At 42.6% G+C, this 18657-nt stretch overlaps 1 protein-coding gene across 1 annotated transcript in view; it reads right to left on the bottom strand.

Annotated features, from left to right (window-relative positions):
* Window positions 1-582: 582 nt before the first annotated feature.
* The window catches only part of DAAM2 (dishevelled associated activator of morphogenesis 2), a 260005-nt gene continuing 241930 nt past the window's right edge, over window positions 583-18657 (bottom strand). The window contains exons 25-27 of the mRNA XM_084828535.1: window positions 16744-16875; window positions 7097-7267; window positions 583-2558 (exon numbers count right to left, since the gene is read on the bottom strand). Of these exons, the coding sequence (XP_084684661.1) occupies window positions 2340-2558; window positions 7097-7267; window positions 16744-16875 (522 nt within the window). The 3' untranslated portion in view covers window positions 583-2339. The remainder of the gene's footprint in view (window positions 2559-7096; window positions 7268-16743; window positions 16876-18657) is intronic.

Raw genomic sequence — 18657 nt, 5'->3', positions numbered from 1 at the left:
CGCTTCACAGAAGAAAGAAAACTCAACGTTTACCTTCTGAAATGATAGCAATCACGGGATCGGGGCTTACAGCAAACTAAATCCACTTGCCTCCCACTGTGGCATGTATTGCTTTGATCTCATATGGCTTCCACAGCGCAACATATATGGCATAATTCTACATCACTAAGTACAGAGAGCAGCAAGGAGCTTGAAATAGCATTTAGATTTTCTTTTAAAATGTCTATTTTATCATCTTGGGGGCAAAAACAGCCCCCCAAATATGAGTTTGTACAGCCTTCAAAACATGTTTCAGAAAACAATGTTTTTTAAAAAACACTTGGGGCAGTTTGTGGTGGGGTTGTCTTTGCAATGCAGCTACCCATACAAAGAAGCCGTCATAATGGACAACAAAACATCCATCTCTTGGAAGTTAACTAGCTCTTCGTTGTGAGTATAAAGACGAAGTTCTCCCTTCTGGAATGTCATGAACAGGGTATTCAGAACTGGAACACTCAAAATACAGGAGAAAAAAATAGACAGGTTGGTTTTTTGTTTTGCTTATCTCCAGAGTTTTGAGCATTTCGTGTAGTCTTTCTAATGTGGCCAACATACTCCCCCTACGACTTTTTAATACTGTTTGCATAGAATATTGATTGGACAGTGCTCCTGACTGTTCTACAGACTTGAGGTTAAGTCTGTAATTAAATCACATGTTGAGATCAATAAAAGCAAGAACGTGACAATTTGAGCTTCTTCTGGATTCCTCACAACCCCATGAACTTCCCACTCTAGAAAAAGCTTCTTTTTCCAGAAATGGGATTGAATTTCTATCTCTGTGCTTTACACCCAGACCTATTCCCATCTTTCTCCTGTGTTCACCTGAGGGAAGATGACCAACTATTCACCTTGGAAAGATTAAAAAAAAATCTTACACCATATAGTTCTATTGTGGTACAACCATAAAAGCACAATGAATCAGGAAGATATTAGTAGGCTGTGTGTGTGTGTGTGTGTGTGTGTGTGTGTGCTGTCTGTGCATAATAGGTAATTTTCATCGTGTAACAACAACTATTTTTTAATTAATTATCTGTAATTTTCAGACCTCTTTTTAAAATTGACCTTTGGGTCCACCTTATATTTAACTCTTCTTTGTAGCCCTCTCTGTCACTTCCTTCCAGATGGAAAAGTGCTTGAATACTCCTGCTACCTACTGATGTAGTGCATTATCACCATTTTTAATACTACTGTGCAGCACTTGCTGGGGATGGTGGGGCTTCTGAAAAGGCCAGCCTGTTAAAATGTAAGCTCCAGTTCATTCCAGTAGGGTTACGGCTGCCAACAAATGAATGGATTCTCATGTCCAACCACCAAACAATCTCCACTTCTCCTTTTAAAAAAGTCCTATCTCTATCAGTCCCAATAACCATTTTATTGTGCTATCAAGGTGATGCAGATTTGCATGTGGGATTATTCTTAGAACTCAACCCCTTCCCCCTACCACATTGCTCAGCAATGACAAAAGATCTGGCTTGGACCAACTGTGTTCACTCTTACATTGTGGTTCATTCTTTCTCGTTTTCTCATGACTTGGCAGATCCCTGAAGACTCATGTGATTCCTCAGGGGACAAAGTTTTGAGTTTTGCAAACAGTTTGTCCATCTCACAAGCTGAGCAGCTCTATCTACTTCCTCTGACGCAGCATCACTTGCTTTGCATATTGTAGGCCGCTAAGTAACTGTCCTTGAGGTGAAAAAAACAAAATTCTCAGGCTTCAATCAATCAATGGCCTTTTGTAAATCCATTGGAAGCACAGAACTGCAACACTGTAGAACCACTCCCTAGTAAACTCCTGAAGGCCAAGCCAACCCATGAAGTCGGGGCAGGAGGTTTCAGAACCAGCCTGAGACGGTCTTGCATTTTCTCAGCAAGATGGAGAACTTCTTTTCATGTATACATTTTGGCACAGAGTAAACCACATTCTCCCTCCCTCCCTCCCTCCCTCCCTCCCTCCCTCCCTCACCCCATAGCTAATAGATGCAGAAGGCCCAATGGTAACTTTTTCCACCACTAGAACCTAAATGAACTTGCAAGGAAAATGTCAAGAAATAAACACACCGACTAAAAGCAACATCTGGTGACAAATCCTTCGGCCCTAGAGAGGCACTTTTCCAACCATTCCAGATTATGTGAGTAGGGAAGAAAGCAAGATGTTCATCCTGGAAACAGTAAACTAAGCTATGGGCTAGACAAATCTTCCTGGGGAAAGAAACTAGCCAGCCTCCATCATCTTGTTTGACTCTTTGCTGTGGTGATAGTCTTTGTTTTGTTGCTTTCTATTATTTGTGCATCCTTCTCTTCTAATAATTGAGCTTTGTCACTGCCCGTTCCCGGCTCGTTTCCAAATTTTGGTTTCCTGAACGCTTCCGATTGCGCTTGAGCTTTGATAAGTCCTTGTCGAAGACCTCGCCAGACCTCAGTGCTGACACAAGATCATCGAACTCTCCTCCTCCCTCCTCGGAGATGCTACCAGCCTTTGCTTTCTTTTGTCGTCGCTCCTTTTCTCTCTGTTCTTTTAGCTGTTGAAAAGAATATATAAATATATATACAGGGATTTAAATCTGACAGTGGCTGAGCAAAAGACATACTGTTGAAGACACTGAACAGAGATATTTAAACATCATCTTACAATAGCCATCTTCTGTTCTTTGAATAACATACACTGGAGACAGAGGTATACTCTCTCTGCACTTGAATGTCCTACTTCTGTTCAAAAGGTAAAATTCCATTCATCATGTTCTTAACTATAGAACAGATGGCTCAGACATAGCTTAATTAGAACTAATACATAAGTTTAATTCTACTTGTTTAGACTTGAATGGAGACAATAGTTTCCTGTCCCAGTTCAAAGGTTAATTAACATAGGAAAACTGGGATGGTTGCATGGTCACCAATTACTGCTGTTGCAATTGGTAACTTTGCTTATTTTAAGCTTTACTCACCTTTACATATATTGCCCCATCCCCCCCCACCTTCTCTCTAGCACTGTGTCCACATACCTGTGCACATACACAACCCTCCCACACAACCCCTGCCAACTTATGCAAACACTTCATGCATCTGATGAAGTGGACTCTACACTACAACAAGTCTTTCAGGTGCCAGAAGACTCTTAGTCTGCCAAAGAAAAAAACAACCAACTCTGGCAGTTGTTACCTTGTGATATTCAATCTAGCCTCATTAAATTCTGAAGTGAGGGCTTGCAGGGGGAGGGGGCAGGTAAGGGAAGGTGGTGTCTGACAAATGAGTTTTGAACGTCTGAGATATGAATATGCCAAAGTTTGATTGTTTACAACAAGGAAGGGATCTCAAGAACCACCTACTCCCATATGTACCTGCCTAAATGCTTCCTTCGTCAGAGGCCCCTTTCCGGGCAATTTTATTAAAGCCAGCAGGACAACTCTTGAATAAACAAGTGGTGAATTATAGCTGAAGTTGTTTAAATAGAGCCAGTGTGATAAAGTGGTTAAAATGCCGATTAAGACCGGGAATATCCAGGTTCAAATCCCTGGTCAGACTTGATGCTAACTGGGTGACTCTGGACCAGAGTCATTTCTCTCTGTCTCAATATCCCCCCCCCCCAACCTACCTCATGGGGCTGTTGTGAGGATAAAATGGGAGGGAGAATCTTGTTAGCCACCCTAATCTCCTTGCAAGAGGGCTGGGATATAAATGTAATTACATTTTAAAAAATGCCTCTCAGTGATGAAAAGAGAAACAGAGAGAAGCAGGCCCGATTGTTGTTGTGGTGGTTAACATCTATTTCCCACCTTATTCGCTAAAAAGCCATCAAGGCACTGCACAATTATTTAAAACAGCAACAGCTTAAAACAATTTGCAAAAAAAAAAAGAACATTAAAAACAGGAAAACATTAAAACAACAACAGCTAATTTGCAAGGCTAAATTAAAAAAATGTGTCTTCAAAGCTTTTCTAGAAGCCAAGAGAGCGGGGGCCAATCGCAATTATTGAAGGTGCATGTTCCACAGCATGGGAGGACACAGGAGAAAGTCCTTCCACATGCGCCTGACCATCAGGCCCCTGTGGGTAATTACGCCCTCAGAAGGCCCCTCATGCAGATCTTAATAACTGGGCAAGTTCACAATGAGACAGGCAGTCCCTTAGATACCCAGGCCCTAAGCCTCATATCCATGCCATCCCCATGAGATTAAATATTTGGAAGGGGTTGGGAGAGAGAACACATTCCTCCTCCCACCCCCACAGGAAGTAAGTGTAGGAGTGTGACCCTGACTATACTGAATTCAGTAGATATAAAAATCTCACTGACTTGACTGGAATCAGGACTGTATCCTTTGCACTCTCTCTCTTCTTTTGCCCTGGCCACACAGAACTTTTCTTCTGCCCCTCACCCATAGCGTACCCTCATCTGTTCCCAATACAGGGACCCGCTAATGCCTCTCACTCCAGAGCAAGAGGTTCTGCCCCCTCCTACCATTCTGGTTGTGTTAGCAAGTCTTCTGTCTTTCAGTGTCTGTAAAACATTCATTATTAATTGTGTGCTTAACAAGCTGAAGCCAAGTCCTGACATTTTAAAACATGCACAACTATAAGCAAATTCATTGTGAAAGAAAGAAAGAAAGAAAGAAAGAAAGAAAGACCTGTGGAATTTCTTGGAAATAAGACTTCTTCCCCCGACCCCCCACCCCCATCTTTCTGATTCTAAGCTGAGGCAAACAGGGCTGTTTTGGAAACACAGGGACTCAGAAAAGCAGCTCTCATTCTTAGGAAGGCTGGAGTTACCATGGCTGTTAGGGTTAAAGCAGTGGCAACATGAAAGGAGCCAATGGAATGCTGAAGAGCTGTTCTCAGGCTTGGAAAAGCGTAAGGTTAGAGAGAGAGGTTAGTTCACATGAATCCCCAGGGAGCCAAGGCATCAGAGCTCGAGAGGCAGAGGCAGCACAAGGAATGAAGTGGTTCACTAGCGCTAAAAGCATCAGCCCAACAAGCCAAAAGGCAGCATACCACGGCCATGCTATTAAAGACAAGAGTGAAGAAAAGCCCTCTAACAGCTGCATGGCAGGTATCATCACACAAAAGGTAACAGAGGATAGTCTGTCCCAGCTGTGCAGATGGAGATCTGAAATTGGATCTCCCATACCTTTACATTTTGGCCAGAAGAAACCTGGGCAGAGGAGGGAGAGTTGATATGGACTGGGACCAAAGGCACAGCACTGGAGTGGGGTGGGGTGTAACCACTTCCCTCTACACCATTTTCCCCAATGGAAAGCCCAGTTTGCCTGCAGCTGATACTAAGCAAAATTTGGAGGCAAGAGTTCCAGTCACTGATCTTCACTGTTTGGTCTAGTTTGGACCAATCCAGCTCCAAGTGCTGGTAACTTCAAGAATGGAAACAAGAGCCTACGTGCAAGAGAAGGATTGTGTCAAGGCAGAGGGTGACAAGATGAGGGTTCCAGTCATGGGAGAAATGGGGCTGGAAGAAAGACCGTACACAAAGAGTTGGATTTTCCAGTATAGCAGAACAGAGATCTGGGCACTTTGGGGTGTCAACATATGGAAAAATGGAACAACATGATGATGCATTCTATACATAGCAAAGATAGTCGGGCTACACCATCAAGTTCAAGGTCACGGGAAACATGGGACTTGCCCCCTCCACACATGCCCAGCCCCAAGACCATAGCTTCCTCAGCACCACCACAACCCGACTCCATAAACTGCCAAGCTAGAAGAAAGAAGGGAAAAGTCTCCATGTATGTGGATAGGGACGTGATGGATTGTGCGTCCAAGAATGGAATTCAAACCCCACCCTTTATGTTCCTCGTACCTAGGTTCTTTGGAAACACTTGCTATTTTCTGTTTGGTAGATGATGTACATTAGCCGTCTCCAATATGCTGCCCTCCAAATGTTTTGAGCCAACTCCCATCTGGCCCAGCCAGCATGGCCAATGGTCAGGGATGTTGGGATTTGTAGTCCCAACACTTGGAGGGCAGCAGGTGGGGGAAAGCTGATATAGATTATGACAATAATTATATATCACTAGCAGCACGCAAAATGCTTTACAATTCCCTTGCTTATCCTTACACCAGCCCCGTGAGGTAGGCCACTCTGATGCCCTTTTTATGAACAGGCAACCATACGCGAGAGAGAACCATTTGCTCAAGACAACAAGCTGGCAAGTCTCTTGCTGAGCTGCAGTTTGACGTCAGGTCCTCCAGACTCTAAGCACGTTGGTCTAACACTTTAATCACATTTCAGGTGGATTCAGTGAACAAACGATCAGGTCTTCGCTACTTTAAAATCAATTGCATGGAGACTGACCCCCACGGAGAGCTGGCTTTTTAGATCAGTTCACCATACAGAATCTCCAATCCTCGTGATGCCACCACAAACCTACAGGAGGAATTTTTCTACTCACACGTCGTAGATAACAGAACCATGAATGAGCCATTACATTCAGCAGCTCCCCGAGCAGAGCACTTTTAATTTGGTTGATTTTAACATGTTCGCCATACAGGTGGTTTTCATTTGACTCCACTACGTCACTTCCAGGATCCCAAAGAGGCAGAGTGGTTGTTAGCTACTCTCAAGAACGTGGTGTAGTGTCAAGAATGTGGCGTAGTGTCAAGAATGTGGTGTAGTGTAGTGCTAACCTCTCATCTGCACACTTCCAAGCTCCTTGGAAACAGCCAGTGAATTTTTCTCTGTTGAATGCGTGGTACTCTTGGAGGGCAGGCATTGCCTTTCTTACTGTGCACATCACAGTACTGAAAGGTGGGATGTACAGAATCACGCTACACATAGCACCCGGGACAAAACTGGTGTGTGAAGAACATGCAGGGTTGAACGAAAGGCAAATAGGCAGACGGGAACAGACAGACTCAGGTCAGGCAAAGGCACAGGACAGCTGGACCCACTGTGTGTAGGAGTGCACAGGGACACATTAGGAAGAAGTGTCCCTCTGCACACACTGCCTTTAATTTTCCAAGATATTGGAAGAAGTCACTTTCCAGAATTCATCTCTCTCTCTCTCTCTCTCTCTGTCTCTCTCTTTTTACTGCAACTCTCAAGTCCTCACCATAGCTTCCATTCGCGCCCTGCGCTCCTCCTCCTCTTTCTTCTTCCTCATATTCTCCAGATCTTGCTTGGCTTCTGTGAATGACTGCAGGAAGGTGTCAAAGATGCCAAAAAATTCATCTGGTTGCATCCTACCCTCACTCTCTCCAAAATGCTTCAGCGCCTTGGCGTACTGTTAGGGAAAAGAAGGAAAAAACCAAACACACACTGACAATTAGAACTAGAAAGAAAAGGCACAAATGCATACCAAGCAGAATACTTATTTTCGTGTTACTGCTAGTGAAAATTTGTGTAGGTACCCTGCAGACCAAGGAACTTTTGTATGCTATTCCAATTGTCTGTCTTGGAGAAGCTCTTTCCAGATATGGAGAGCTGGGCTAAACAAGGTTAGGGTAGGTCATAAAATAAGTGCGAAGCAGTCAAGCTGAAATCCTTAGTGATGTGGCCATCCTGAGGTGCCTCGAAGCAGTTCTACTGCAGTGGGGCAGAAGGACCAGTCTGCCAGGGGCCATGTGGTAGCTAGCTTAGCATAATGAGCAAGCAAGCCAGAACTGGTGGCCACATCACTTCCTCATGTGCTAGGACAAGAGACATGGGGGATGGCCAAAGGCATTTGGGATGGGCTTTTGAACATAAGAAACATAATCCTGAGGCTGTCAGTCATGAGGATTGAGCAAATCTTGTTCATTTTTTCTCTGTCTTGCCACCTTCACACAAAGCAATACACCAAAATTCCAGAGAATCCTGGCTCATCGCTCACAAGCAGCGTGCTTGTGCGTGCAGCCCAGTCTCATCTGGCAAGAAAAAGCTTAGTATTATGTCTGAACATGGTTAATGATGTCCTGGTGACGAGTGGGATGGGAGGCTTTATCCCACACACTTGATTAGATCTACAAGTGACTATGATTTCAGGATTCACTGGTTTGTACTTGTAACACTGGGATTGGTGACCATCTCTCTTACCCCTGCACTGCACTTCCTTGGGACAGAAAACCTGCTGAATTCTGGTACCTCTTCCTTCATTTATGGGCTCCTGTTGACTCTATAGCTATCTAAGAAATGCTTTCAGGTCAACTTCCAGCTCTTGACTTAGCAGCAGATTTTCTCTTCACCCATGGCTTTTGGTTCCTATTCCTGTAATCTCTTCCTGCTGTTACCATGCCTTTTTGCCTGTCTGGTTCACTCACTCCAGCTATTCCAGCAGTCCAGAATCCACTAAGACATTTTCCCTACCCAGGGGAAAGTCTGAGTCTGCCATCACACCCTGACCCTATGAATGAAGGTACAGCACAGCAACATGGAACACATCTTTCTTTGACTTTGTAATACAGGAGAGGTAAATGTATTTTTGTTTTGTTTTGATAAAATAAATTAATTTCCCCCAAGCTATCACTCCTTCATCTTGTGATATATTAGTCCTGTAGCTTTCTGTGCCAGCATCTCTCCCACCACCAAACTTTCCACTTAATTCCTCCTTCAGCCAAAGCAAATAGTTTAGACAGTTGTTTATTTTGTAAAGTTGTTTCAACAAGGATATGGAAAGTGGAACAGCGGCACACAATCACAGCTACTCCTGCCAATGAAATTACGTGGCCACAGAGACTCCATTAGGGATGGCAAGAAAGTTGGGGGAGGGGTCTAGCTGGAAGAAAAGAGCAATGATGGAAACTGTCCCACAGAACTGAGCTGTTATTTGAGGTGGGAAAGAAAAAGAATGACATACTCCAGCCTGTCTAAGCAAACTCGGTGTTTCTCTGTATACGGCAAAGGTTGCTTCTATTTGGGGCCCCTCACCAGTGGAGGCTGGTGGCTCCGATGTCAGTGGGGTGTGTGAATCTGCTCCGGGATTCAGTCAGGACTCTAAGGGAGCTTCTCACATTGGATAGCTCCTTTAGAATTTTGACTGGTTCCGACTGAAACCCGGAGTGAATTCACTGCCCCACTGACTTTGGTGCTACCAGCATCCACTGCCCCTCACCAGCATAACAAAACCTACTGGGTAGGGAAAGATGGCTAGGTGCAAGAAGGAGACAGTACATCTACCTTGCAACAAGCTGGCCATTTACCTTGGATGTCCTGTGGAAACGAAGTTTATACAAGCCTCTTTCCTGCCCACGCAGCCAGCCAGATGAAGCAAGCAAGTAGCACAGATGCTCAAGAAATCCTTAAGCCTGACTGTGAGTTTGCTAAGTTACTTCAGCTGGCTCAGGTGCCTGTTCATGTAAGTGGCCTACCCGTGTGGTCAGCACCATTCAGGGTAAAGCACAGGATTTGCATGCAGAAGGTCCCAGATTCAATTCCCAGCATCTCCAGGGATTGCTAGGAAAGAATCCTAGCCGGTCAGTGTCGACAATACCAGGCTAGATGGACTAACGGTTGACTCAGCATAAGGCAGCACCCTATGCTGTGTGCCTGTAATGCCAGAGGAAGGAACTCGTGGAAGATTGCAGATCAGTTTCTGTGAACAAGGGGTGCTTGTGCATGAGCAGCTCAGGAGTCAAAGCACATTGATTATACCACACCAAGCTGCCATGCCAAGAGCGAGCTGAACATTACATGTTAAATGCAACCTAAAATGCAACCTGGTTGCCAAATGAAAAAATCATACAACTGCTGCCCGGTCTGCATAGACCTATACATCCGATGTTCTAATCGCAATGATTTCGTCAGGTGCATTAGCTTTTAACTGGACCGAGCAAATTTTTCACACACAACAGCCTTATAACCACACAAGGACTAAAAGTTCGTAGGGCTGTGCAGAGCGCGCACACAAGCAAGGCTCCCAATTGCATGCAGGCTTCTATGAGTATTGAGCTGAATAGGAATGCATGAGAATTTATAGTTTCTGTTTGCAAATCACTCAGAAATGCCCCCTTCACAACCCCAAATGCAAATGGGAGCGCGTGTTCCCTGAAAATGTTTGCAAATTCCTACACTTGTGTTCGCACTTTAAAAAAGCATAACTTTTTAAAAATGCACAAGTTAAAAAACTGAACAACTTTCAAACCACACCAGTTTTGAAAAATGTACATTTTCCCTCTTCAAATGAACTGAAAAACAGGTAACAAAAGAGAATGGTAGCAAGCCAAACCAAGCTTTGAAATAAAGTTTAGATAATGTTAGTGAGCTTGCACACCGCTTGTTCTCCCATCCCTAGAGCTGAACACACTGAGAGCCAAACTCCATGTTGCACTAAGCGTGTAGCTTAGTCTGATACTTCTGTTTACTGTAGTGCGACTGTGTGTGGTACTGATTTGGATCAGCATGGTCTGGGAGGGAAAGATCAAACCTACCCCCGCCCCCCATTTCCCTCCAAAATTCCACCCCCCAACTTCCACTGGAGATGTTGGGGGGCGGGGAAGGCTCCAATGCAGACTTTTTTCTTTTTTTACACCCTCACCCCCATCCCACGGAGGGGTGTGTGGGACTTTAGGAAATATAAGCGGGGAGAAGGTTTAATCCTCCCCTCCTGGAGTGCAGACAGTTACACTAGAGTGAATAAAACTATCAGGCTCAGCTACGTGCTACGTGATTAGTGTAAAGTGTAGCTTGGCCCTTAGGGACCCCCTTCAGACTTCCATGCTCAATATGCAAACATGTGAAGAAGAGCCCATGCATCTGGGGATGTTGGGGGAAAAGCTCGTGTGAATGCCCCCACCTATTCAATTGTAGTCCTTGCATATTCAGGAAAATTCCTGAATAGGTCCTATTGTGCAGAAAATTATTTGCTATTTTATCTTTGGGCCTATGATGAATGACAGCTTCTAATGTTCTTCTAGTGGTGAGCAATTTCCCCATCCCTCTTCTTAAATCAAACCTTAAAAAAACACTACCTTCCATTAGGCCTTGGAAGCCATTCAGCCAGGACCATTTATAGAAAGGTAGTTAATTCCAATAGTTGTCATTGTTCACTGGCCTAATGGTCAAACTTTTAAAAACAAGGCCTATTTCCATTTTGATAAAATCTCATTTGTGAGTGATTTGTTGCTAAAACTCAAAAGGAACAGTATCATGGAATTTCTATGTATACCGGCCTCAATCCTTACTAGCCAGTTTCAAAAAGTTTCCATAGCAGAGATGGCACTCATGATTCAACAAACATAGAGACCAGTTTCAGGCCCTGAGAAGCACATCTGTTTGCAATAATACTACTACTAATACTACTACTAATAATAATAGTTTCAAAAAGTGGGGAGGGGAAGAGAGAGAGAGAGAGAGAGAGAGAGAGAGAGCAAAGGAGGGAAATTAAAGTGAGCATGAGAAGTTTTGTTAAGTACCAAAAATTCCATTCCTGGCTCTAAAGGCATCTCAGGGCTTGATGAGGAGTGAAAGCTGTAAGCTCCTCCAACAGAAGGTGAAAAAGGAATTTGTTCAAGAATAGTAGGTGTGCGCACATTATAAGAAGATGATAGTAGGGAGTGGAAGATTGATGGGGCATGTTATAGTAATTAGAATTAAACATGTCTTATTGAGAGCATTATGTTGGCAAATGTATATGCAAGCACTTCCAGGGATGATTGGCTTTGCTGTAGAGAGACTACTCAATTAACGTAGCAGAAACAGGAACTTGATTTTCCTTCCCCAAGTATGATTAAATCCTGCTTGGGATGAAAATAACCCACCAGTTCTTAATCCATACAGCTTCAGAAACAAATGACACCATGTGACGAAAAGGCTACAGCAATAGAAGAGATTGCCCTCTGCTGCACTAGCACAACTATGTAGAAAACTCTCATTTGTTGGGCTAGATCAGGGGTGGGGAACTTGTGCCTCTCCAGATGAATCTGTGTTCCTCCAGATAAAGGAGGGGTCATAGCTCAGTGTTATATACTTAGGCTTAGTTATGGTAGGATTTAGTAGAGGTAGGCTTAGTTATGAGGGGGCATAGCTCAGTGGTAGAACACCTGCTTTGCATGCAGAGGGTCCCAGGTTCAATTCCAGGCATCTCTAGGTAGGGCAGGAAAAGCTCCTGCCTGAAATCCTGGAGCGATGCTGGCAGCCAATGTCAACAAAACTGGGCTAGATGGACCACCGGCCCAACTCTGTATAAGGTAGTGCCCTATGTTCCTAGATGTCACTGGACTGCAACTCCCAGTGTTCCTGACAATTGGCCATGCTGGCAGGGGCTGATGGAGTTCAACAACATCTGAAGAGCCAAAGGTTCCCCAGCCCTGGGCTAGATTGCCCATTATGCTAAGTAAGTTCAGATCAGGGTCTCAGCCACTGTAAATCCTCTGCCATGGGGACACAACCTAGGAGTTCCCTGGTATGTCAAGGGAACACAACTGTTTTTCTTCAGTGGGCTATATTAAAATCAGTGATAGTTTCTGTGTCACACAACAACAGAGGTATAGCCATTTCCTCAGGTATGAAAAACTGTTAAATACAAGGAGCCTATCAAACATGAGCTGAACATTCACATTGTACAGATGTAGATTTCAAGTGTAATTGCAATTAGAAAATAGTCTGGATCCCCTTCTGTGATGTGCTAAGAATAGAAAGATATGAGGCCTCAGATGATGGGTCAACCTAAGGCCCCAAGCCCTTTTAATCTGGCTACAGAGATTTTTATATTAGGTATGATTTTTTCAGTTACCCTATCAAAACTGAGCTCAGTCAACAGGTAACATTTCCACTAAAATCAGGCCTTTTCAGGGGATTGTAAATTTTGGCTAACTTCCTTCACTCTTCCTTTTGCTTGTTGGTTATATATTTTATTCCCTCAGGCCACTGCGTCCAGACAGAAATAGAAACCAGAAAACAACCCAAGAACAAAGGTCCTGTAAATGAAGAGAAACCAAACAAAAAGTGAAGGCTCTGGGAAGCAAAGCACTATGTACCACCAGTATCCAAGCCAAGCCTACATTAGCCCAGGGTTTCAAGACAGACATCTGACAGCTTGAAACAACAGGCTTGTTATTATAAGATAAAAAGGCATTAATTTTGAGCAAAGCCAGATAAAACACTATGTGTATTTCATTTTTATAACATTTCCATTTCCCCATTTTAAAATTAAAATCGCCTTTTACATTTGCAGTGACCTTGTGTTTTTTACACTGAGAGGCAAACCAGTTTAGCCATGGAAAACAGCCGCAGTTATGGAGAAGAGACAGTTATAATTCAAAAGGTCAGAGCAGAGCTGTGGCAAAACATGTTGAAACAACATATGTCAAAGAGCATGGCTGCATCATGATGCGAGATAGCAGGGCCGAATTAAGCAACTGGATAACTATTCTGTATTTGTAGGGTAGAACTGGGGCCCACCTAGTAGTGTAATTATCTGAGAGCACCACTGGGTGGACAGTGGCACTGTCTTGCCGACTTCCTTTATCCACAGCTCAGGTAGGGATGTATGAGAATTTTGTTTTGGTTTGTTTTTCACTTGAATTCACCCTGTTCACATTATCCCAAATTGCATTTGAGTTCAAGAAATTCACACTTCAAAAAATGTGATTTTTTCAAAATATACATGAAAATACACATTTTCATGGTTTCCTCCTTGGGGGAAAGTGCATATTTGGATGTGCACTTTTTAAAAATGTGCATTTTTCCTGTTCAAAATGTGCACTTTTCCTGTTTGAACGAAACAAAACAACAGATTGCAGTCAAACACAGGAGCAAGATGATCTGAGCTTCGAGAAGGAGTTCAGACAGCCTCAGAAATCGCGAACATCACTTGTTCGCCCATCCCTACAGAAAACTTTCCTTCTGTATCTCATAGCAGGAGGGTAGCAACCATGTTCCCATTGGTTTCCAGTGAAAATGGGAAAGAAATTGATAATAGGCCAAGTGTAAGGATCACAGGGGTCACACCACCAAATGTTACAGAACAAGATTAGCAGGAAAGGGAAAAAGTGTCCTGTTCTCCATGTCCGTAACTACTACTGTGTACGATGCTATGAAGGAATCCTGCAGCATATGACTTAGAGAAGTGTGGGCCTCCAGAATACAACTAAGGACAAACACCCTGTATTACTTCAACCTGCCAAGAAAGGGACACTTCACATGTTACACAGAATATAACTGACAGAAGAATCCAAGAGTGTGATGCAATCAACCTGCAGTGCAAACATCAGGTCCTGAGTTTCTCCTGTAACAGGTGAAGTGGCCTGCAATCCTAACCTCTGAAAATCTGTAGATCTAGCAACTTAGGCAAGGCTCCACCATAATGCTAGAGGAGCTCCATTGCTTTTCAAGCTACTGACATAAAGAAAAATGTATTTAGGAGTAAGATACTGCTACCAAATGTGTTCCTCTAAATTACTAGGTTGGTACTATTCCTGCCTTTATCATACTAGCAAAGCAGGACAGGTTTGCCATTGTTACACCCTGTTTGCATTACAACTTGTTCTCCTTTAAACATTCTCGTGGCTTTATAATCTTTTCTTATAGATTCCTTCCCCACCCTACAAAATGAGGGCTTAGTGCCAACATTTAGACAGGAACAAATAAACTGAAGGTCTACTCTCCAGTCTGCTTTACAAGGTACCGGGTGTACAATACATGCTTTTTTCCTGACACAAGTGTTAGCCATCAAATCACAAAGATGTTTTGCTCAGAAGTAATATGCTGGGAAGCTGATACCTGCCCCACCTTTCTAACATATTTACCCTGGAACAAAAGAGATACCTGCTCCACTCATTTACATAGATCTCATCGGTAATTTAAATATCACTATGGTTTTGTTCTTTAGTACTTTATTTACTTACCATAAGAACCCTACAATGGGTATATTTGGGCCCAGTGAACTCATGTTGGTTACCTGGAACAGTGTATACTGAGGGAGATTAAACCAGGAAATGAAAAATTAACCTATCCAATTGTAACTGGAGGATGCATGAAGATTGTCAGGTTGAAGATATGTTTGATGATCAAAATAGGTCTGTTAAATAATCGTAATCTGGGCAAAATGTGCCATGCAACTGTTAGTTACCAACAGAACAAATACTTTCTTCTTCACATGACAGCCATGTGAAAACGCTCCGAGTAACTCAGTATCTTTAGGCTCTGAAAGTGCATTCCCTATTACTACTAGGCAAAGCTACCCAATTTGGTTTCTAACTACTTTTTACCTAGTAGACCATCTAAAATCATATCTAGTTTTGTTAATATAAAAACAGTCTAGTTTCTCTCTACTTTTGTTTTCTACCTACCAAGGAACCTGTGTGTTTCATCTAAAGATGGAGACAGGTCTGGTTAACAGCTAGATTTTATATTTTCTAAAATGGGAGATCAACCACTGTTTCTTCATCCCAGCAATCCTAAGGACAGTCCTATGTGCAACCAGAAACCATCACAGCACGTACTAGAGACTAATTTGAATTTCTGCAACCTCCTCCCCCATCCCATGCTTTCAACACCAGCCAGCTTTTTCCCTCCCTCCTCTTTTGTTCTGTTTACTATCTAGCCTGATGAAGAGTTCTGGAGAACTCAAAAGCTTGCACACTATTAATACAAATTTTGGAAGATTCCCTTTCGTTTGTTTTAAATTTAACATTTCCTAGTGTGGATGAGTGTCCCACCATGCCATATGGTGGTACTAGAGTGAGTCTGCTGAATGGCCACAGGACAGTCTCTGTCCAGGTTCCTCTAGATAAAGGGTAGGCAACCTGCTCTCTCCCCCACCCCCCGTTGTTTAAACTCCAACTCCTATCAGCCTCAGCCAGCATGGGTAATGGTTAGGGATTACAGGAGTTGTAGTTCAAAACATATGGAGGGCACCCAGTTGACTACCCCTGTTCTAGGTTCTTTGCAACCTAAAACACCTTATTCATGTCTCACTTGATGAAATCTTCACCTTCATTTCTACATTCTATGGATGCTCCTGCTCATCGACGACATTGTATTAGCCCCTGTGCTTTAGCAACCTCAACAATGTATACATGCTATCTGTACTGTATTTCCAGCATACCTGCCATTTTCTTTATCAATGTCTGGTGTGCAGCCAAACTGGTAGAGTAGATACTGAATAGGAAAACGATGGTTCTCCATGAGATTTTGATCCAAATGTTGTAACAAGGTTTTCCTCAGTGTCACATGCAAACTTGTTCTCCAAATGTTTAGGATTTTAGGTCCAAGACCCCTCTTTACACCAAGACTTCAGATCTTAAATGAACTGTCCATTGCCCCAAAGAAAATATGTGCCATTCATTTCTGCAGAGTAGATATCTTTCCCAGTGATGAACAGATATATGTGCTATGTGGAACAGCCCATTAAAGAAAGGAACAGTTACTTGACAGGTATTAATTACCCTGTGCTATGGGTAGAGATGGGGGATAAATTCATCGTATTTTAATAATTATCCTTCAGTTTTTGCATTTCTCTGAATTTTGCAACGTAGTTCTCCAAACAAACTGTGTACAAATAATGCATACATTAGGTAAAATTGCTTGCAAAAATGTATATATTAGGGGAAAACGCATACACATTTTTGTGAGTTTAGAAATGCACACAAAACATGTATGAATTTTTGTGTGGAATTCAAAAAAATGCAAACTGCTTCAGAAATGGGACTGAACAAACTTGCATGTGAAAAAAATGTGAACATTACAGAAAGTAGAACACAGCTTTCATCCATACCTAGTTATGGGTTACAGGACCATGAGATAATGTATCATAAAATAGTCATCTAAAAAGTGCTTTCCTACCTTATCCCTCGCATCATTCAGAAGGTCTTCCAGCTCTGAAAAGCTAAAACTGGCTACAGTGATGAAGTCGCTCATGATGGGGACAAACCTATCACCCGCTTCCCGCATACGTCTCTTCTGGTAGTCTAGCTCCTAAAAAAGAGAACGATCAGAACAGCTGACTGGCAGCTAGCAACAGAAATTTTTGTGAGATTATTATAACTGGTGCAGCCACATTGCTAAGCCCAAGCAACTATTTGTCTGGTGGGCAGGTGTGGATATAGCAAGACTTGGGGCACAGAAAAAAGGCACTTCTTAAGCATTCATGGTGACAGAACACAGCATTATACATGGTGACTGAATCAAATTTATGTTAATCCCCAAATTCCCAGGAACACCACCTAAGGAGAACCTGTGGGGACCTGCCTGGCTTCTAGGCCCTTCCTCTGAATATTCAGGGAATCTTTCATTTCATTAAAAAAATGAAATTTCATTTCTAGCCCTTTTACTTATAGAGATATAAGGCGATACATGTAGGCTGTATTCTGCCTGACTGCTTAGCACCCAACATATGCAGGACTCATTTCTATAGGAAAGCCTGAGAAGGCCTGGCTGTTTGAGGGATGTTCTAGGCCCCTTCCTTGAATGTTCAAACTTTTAGTTTTTTGTTGTTGTTTTTAAAGAAAGTTTGACAGGTACAATTAAGAATAGCATTTATTCTTAATGCTATTTTAATAAACAAACTTTTAATATTTTAAAAATCAAAAAACAAGGGAAGATATGCAGTGTAGCAATTACTAGGACTAATCACCATTTTAGTCTCTAGGGAGGGGACATATATTAATGGTGAAGCACATGCTTTGTGTGGCAAAGGTCCTAGGTTCAGATCCAAGCACCTCTAACTGAAGCATCTTAATCTTCGTAAACCACCCAGAGAGCTTTGGCTATTGGGAGGTATAGAAATGTAATAAATGAAATGGAAAAGGTCTGTCAGTCAGAATAAACAATATCAGACAAGATAGTTCTGTAAATACTTCATGTTTTCATACTTCTGCATACTTCTGCAGAGAAGGGCCTTCTCTGATGTGGCACCCCAGTTGTGGAATGCCCTCCCCTTGGAGGCCCGATTGGCGCAGACATTGGTTTCATTTTGGCACCAAGTTAAAACATGGCTTTTCACCAAAACCTTTGAGGGCTAACTGAATTCTTTAAAGCTGCACACTGTTTTGACTGTTTTATCTTTTTAGTTTTTCTAATTGGTATTAGCTTTTTTAATGGTTTAATATGCTTTTAGTTGTTTAAATTGTTTATTGTTTTATACTGTTTAAATTGATTTTATCTGTACGCCGCCCTGAGACCTTAATGATATAGGGCAGGATACAAATGTTTTAAATAAATAAATCTAAAGGCTGCACATGCCCAGTGACCAGGTTTCCACTTCTTCAGTCTAGTCATGTAGAAGCTGCATATGTGTATGCTTAGGAGATTTTCACAGAATACAGTGAACGCAGAGTGCTAGTGGTGAAGAGCAAGAGGTGGCTAAGGGCCAAAAACAGACGTTAGTTTAAATCTGTATCTAGGTTTTTTGTTTCATTTTTACTCTAGAGTAGGTGCAGGGGGCCTGATCCAGATCTCAAAAGCCCCTCTACCCCTTTAAGGTGCTGATCTGGATCAGGGCCCCTGCGCCTGTTCTAGAGTCCAAATTTTAAAGAAAAAATGTAGCTCCTAGGTACGGATTTAAAGTAATAACTGTTTTGGCCCTGGTAACAGACTGAAGCAAAAAGCACATTAAATAACGGAGAAATGGGGAACTGCAGACAAAGCTGACCCTAACAAGAGACAATATGAGAAGGCAGAACACAGCCATGATTAAGGAACAGTGGATCTTCCCCCTTCCCCAATTAAACAATGTTTTCCAAAAAAAATAAAATTGCC

The sequence above is a fragment of the Heloderma suspectum genome, chromosome 1, assembly GCF_057233095.1.
Source record: "Heloderma suspectum isolate Gila_16-S chromosome 1, 16-S_ref, whole genome shotgun sequence".
In the NCBI taxonomy this organism is placed as follows: Eukaryota; Metazoa; Chordata; class Lepidosauria; order Squamata; family Helodermatidae; genus Heloderma; species Heloderma suspectum.
This window is presented reverse-complemented; position numbering and strand designations above follow the sequence as displayed.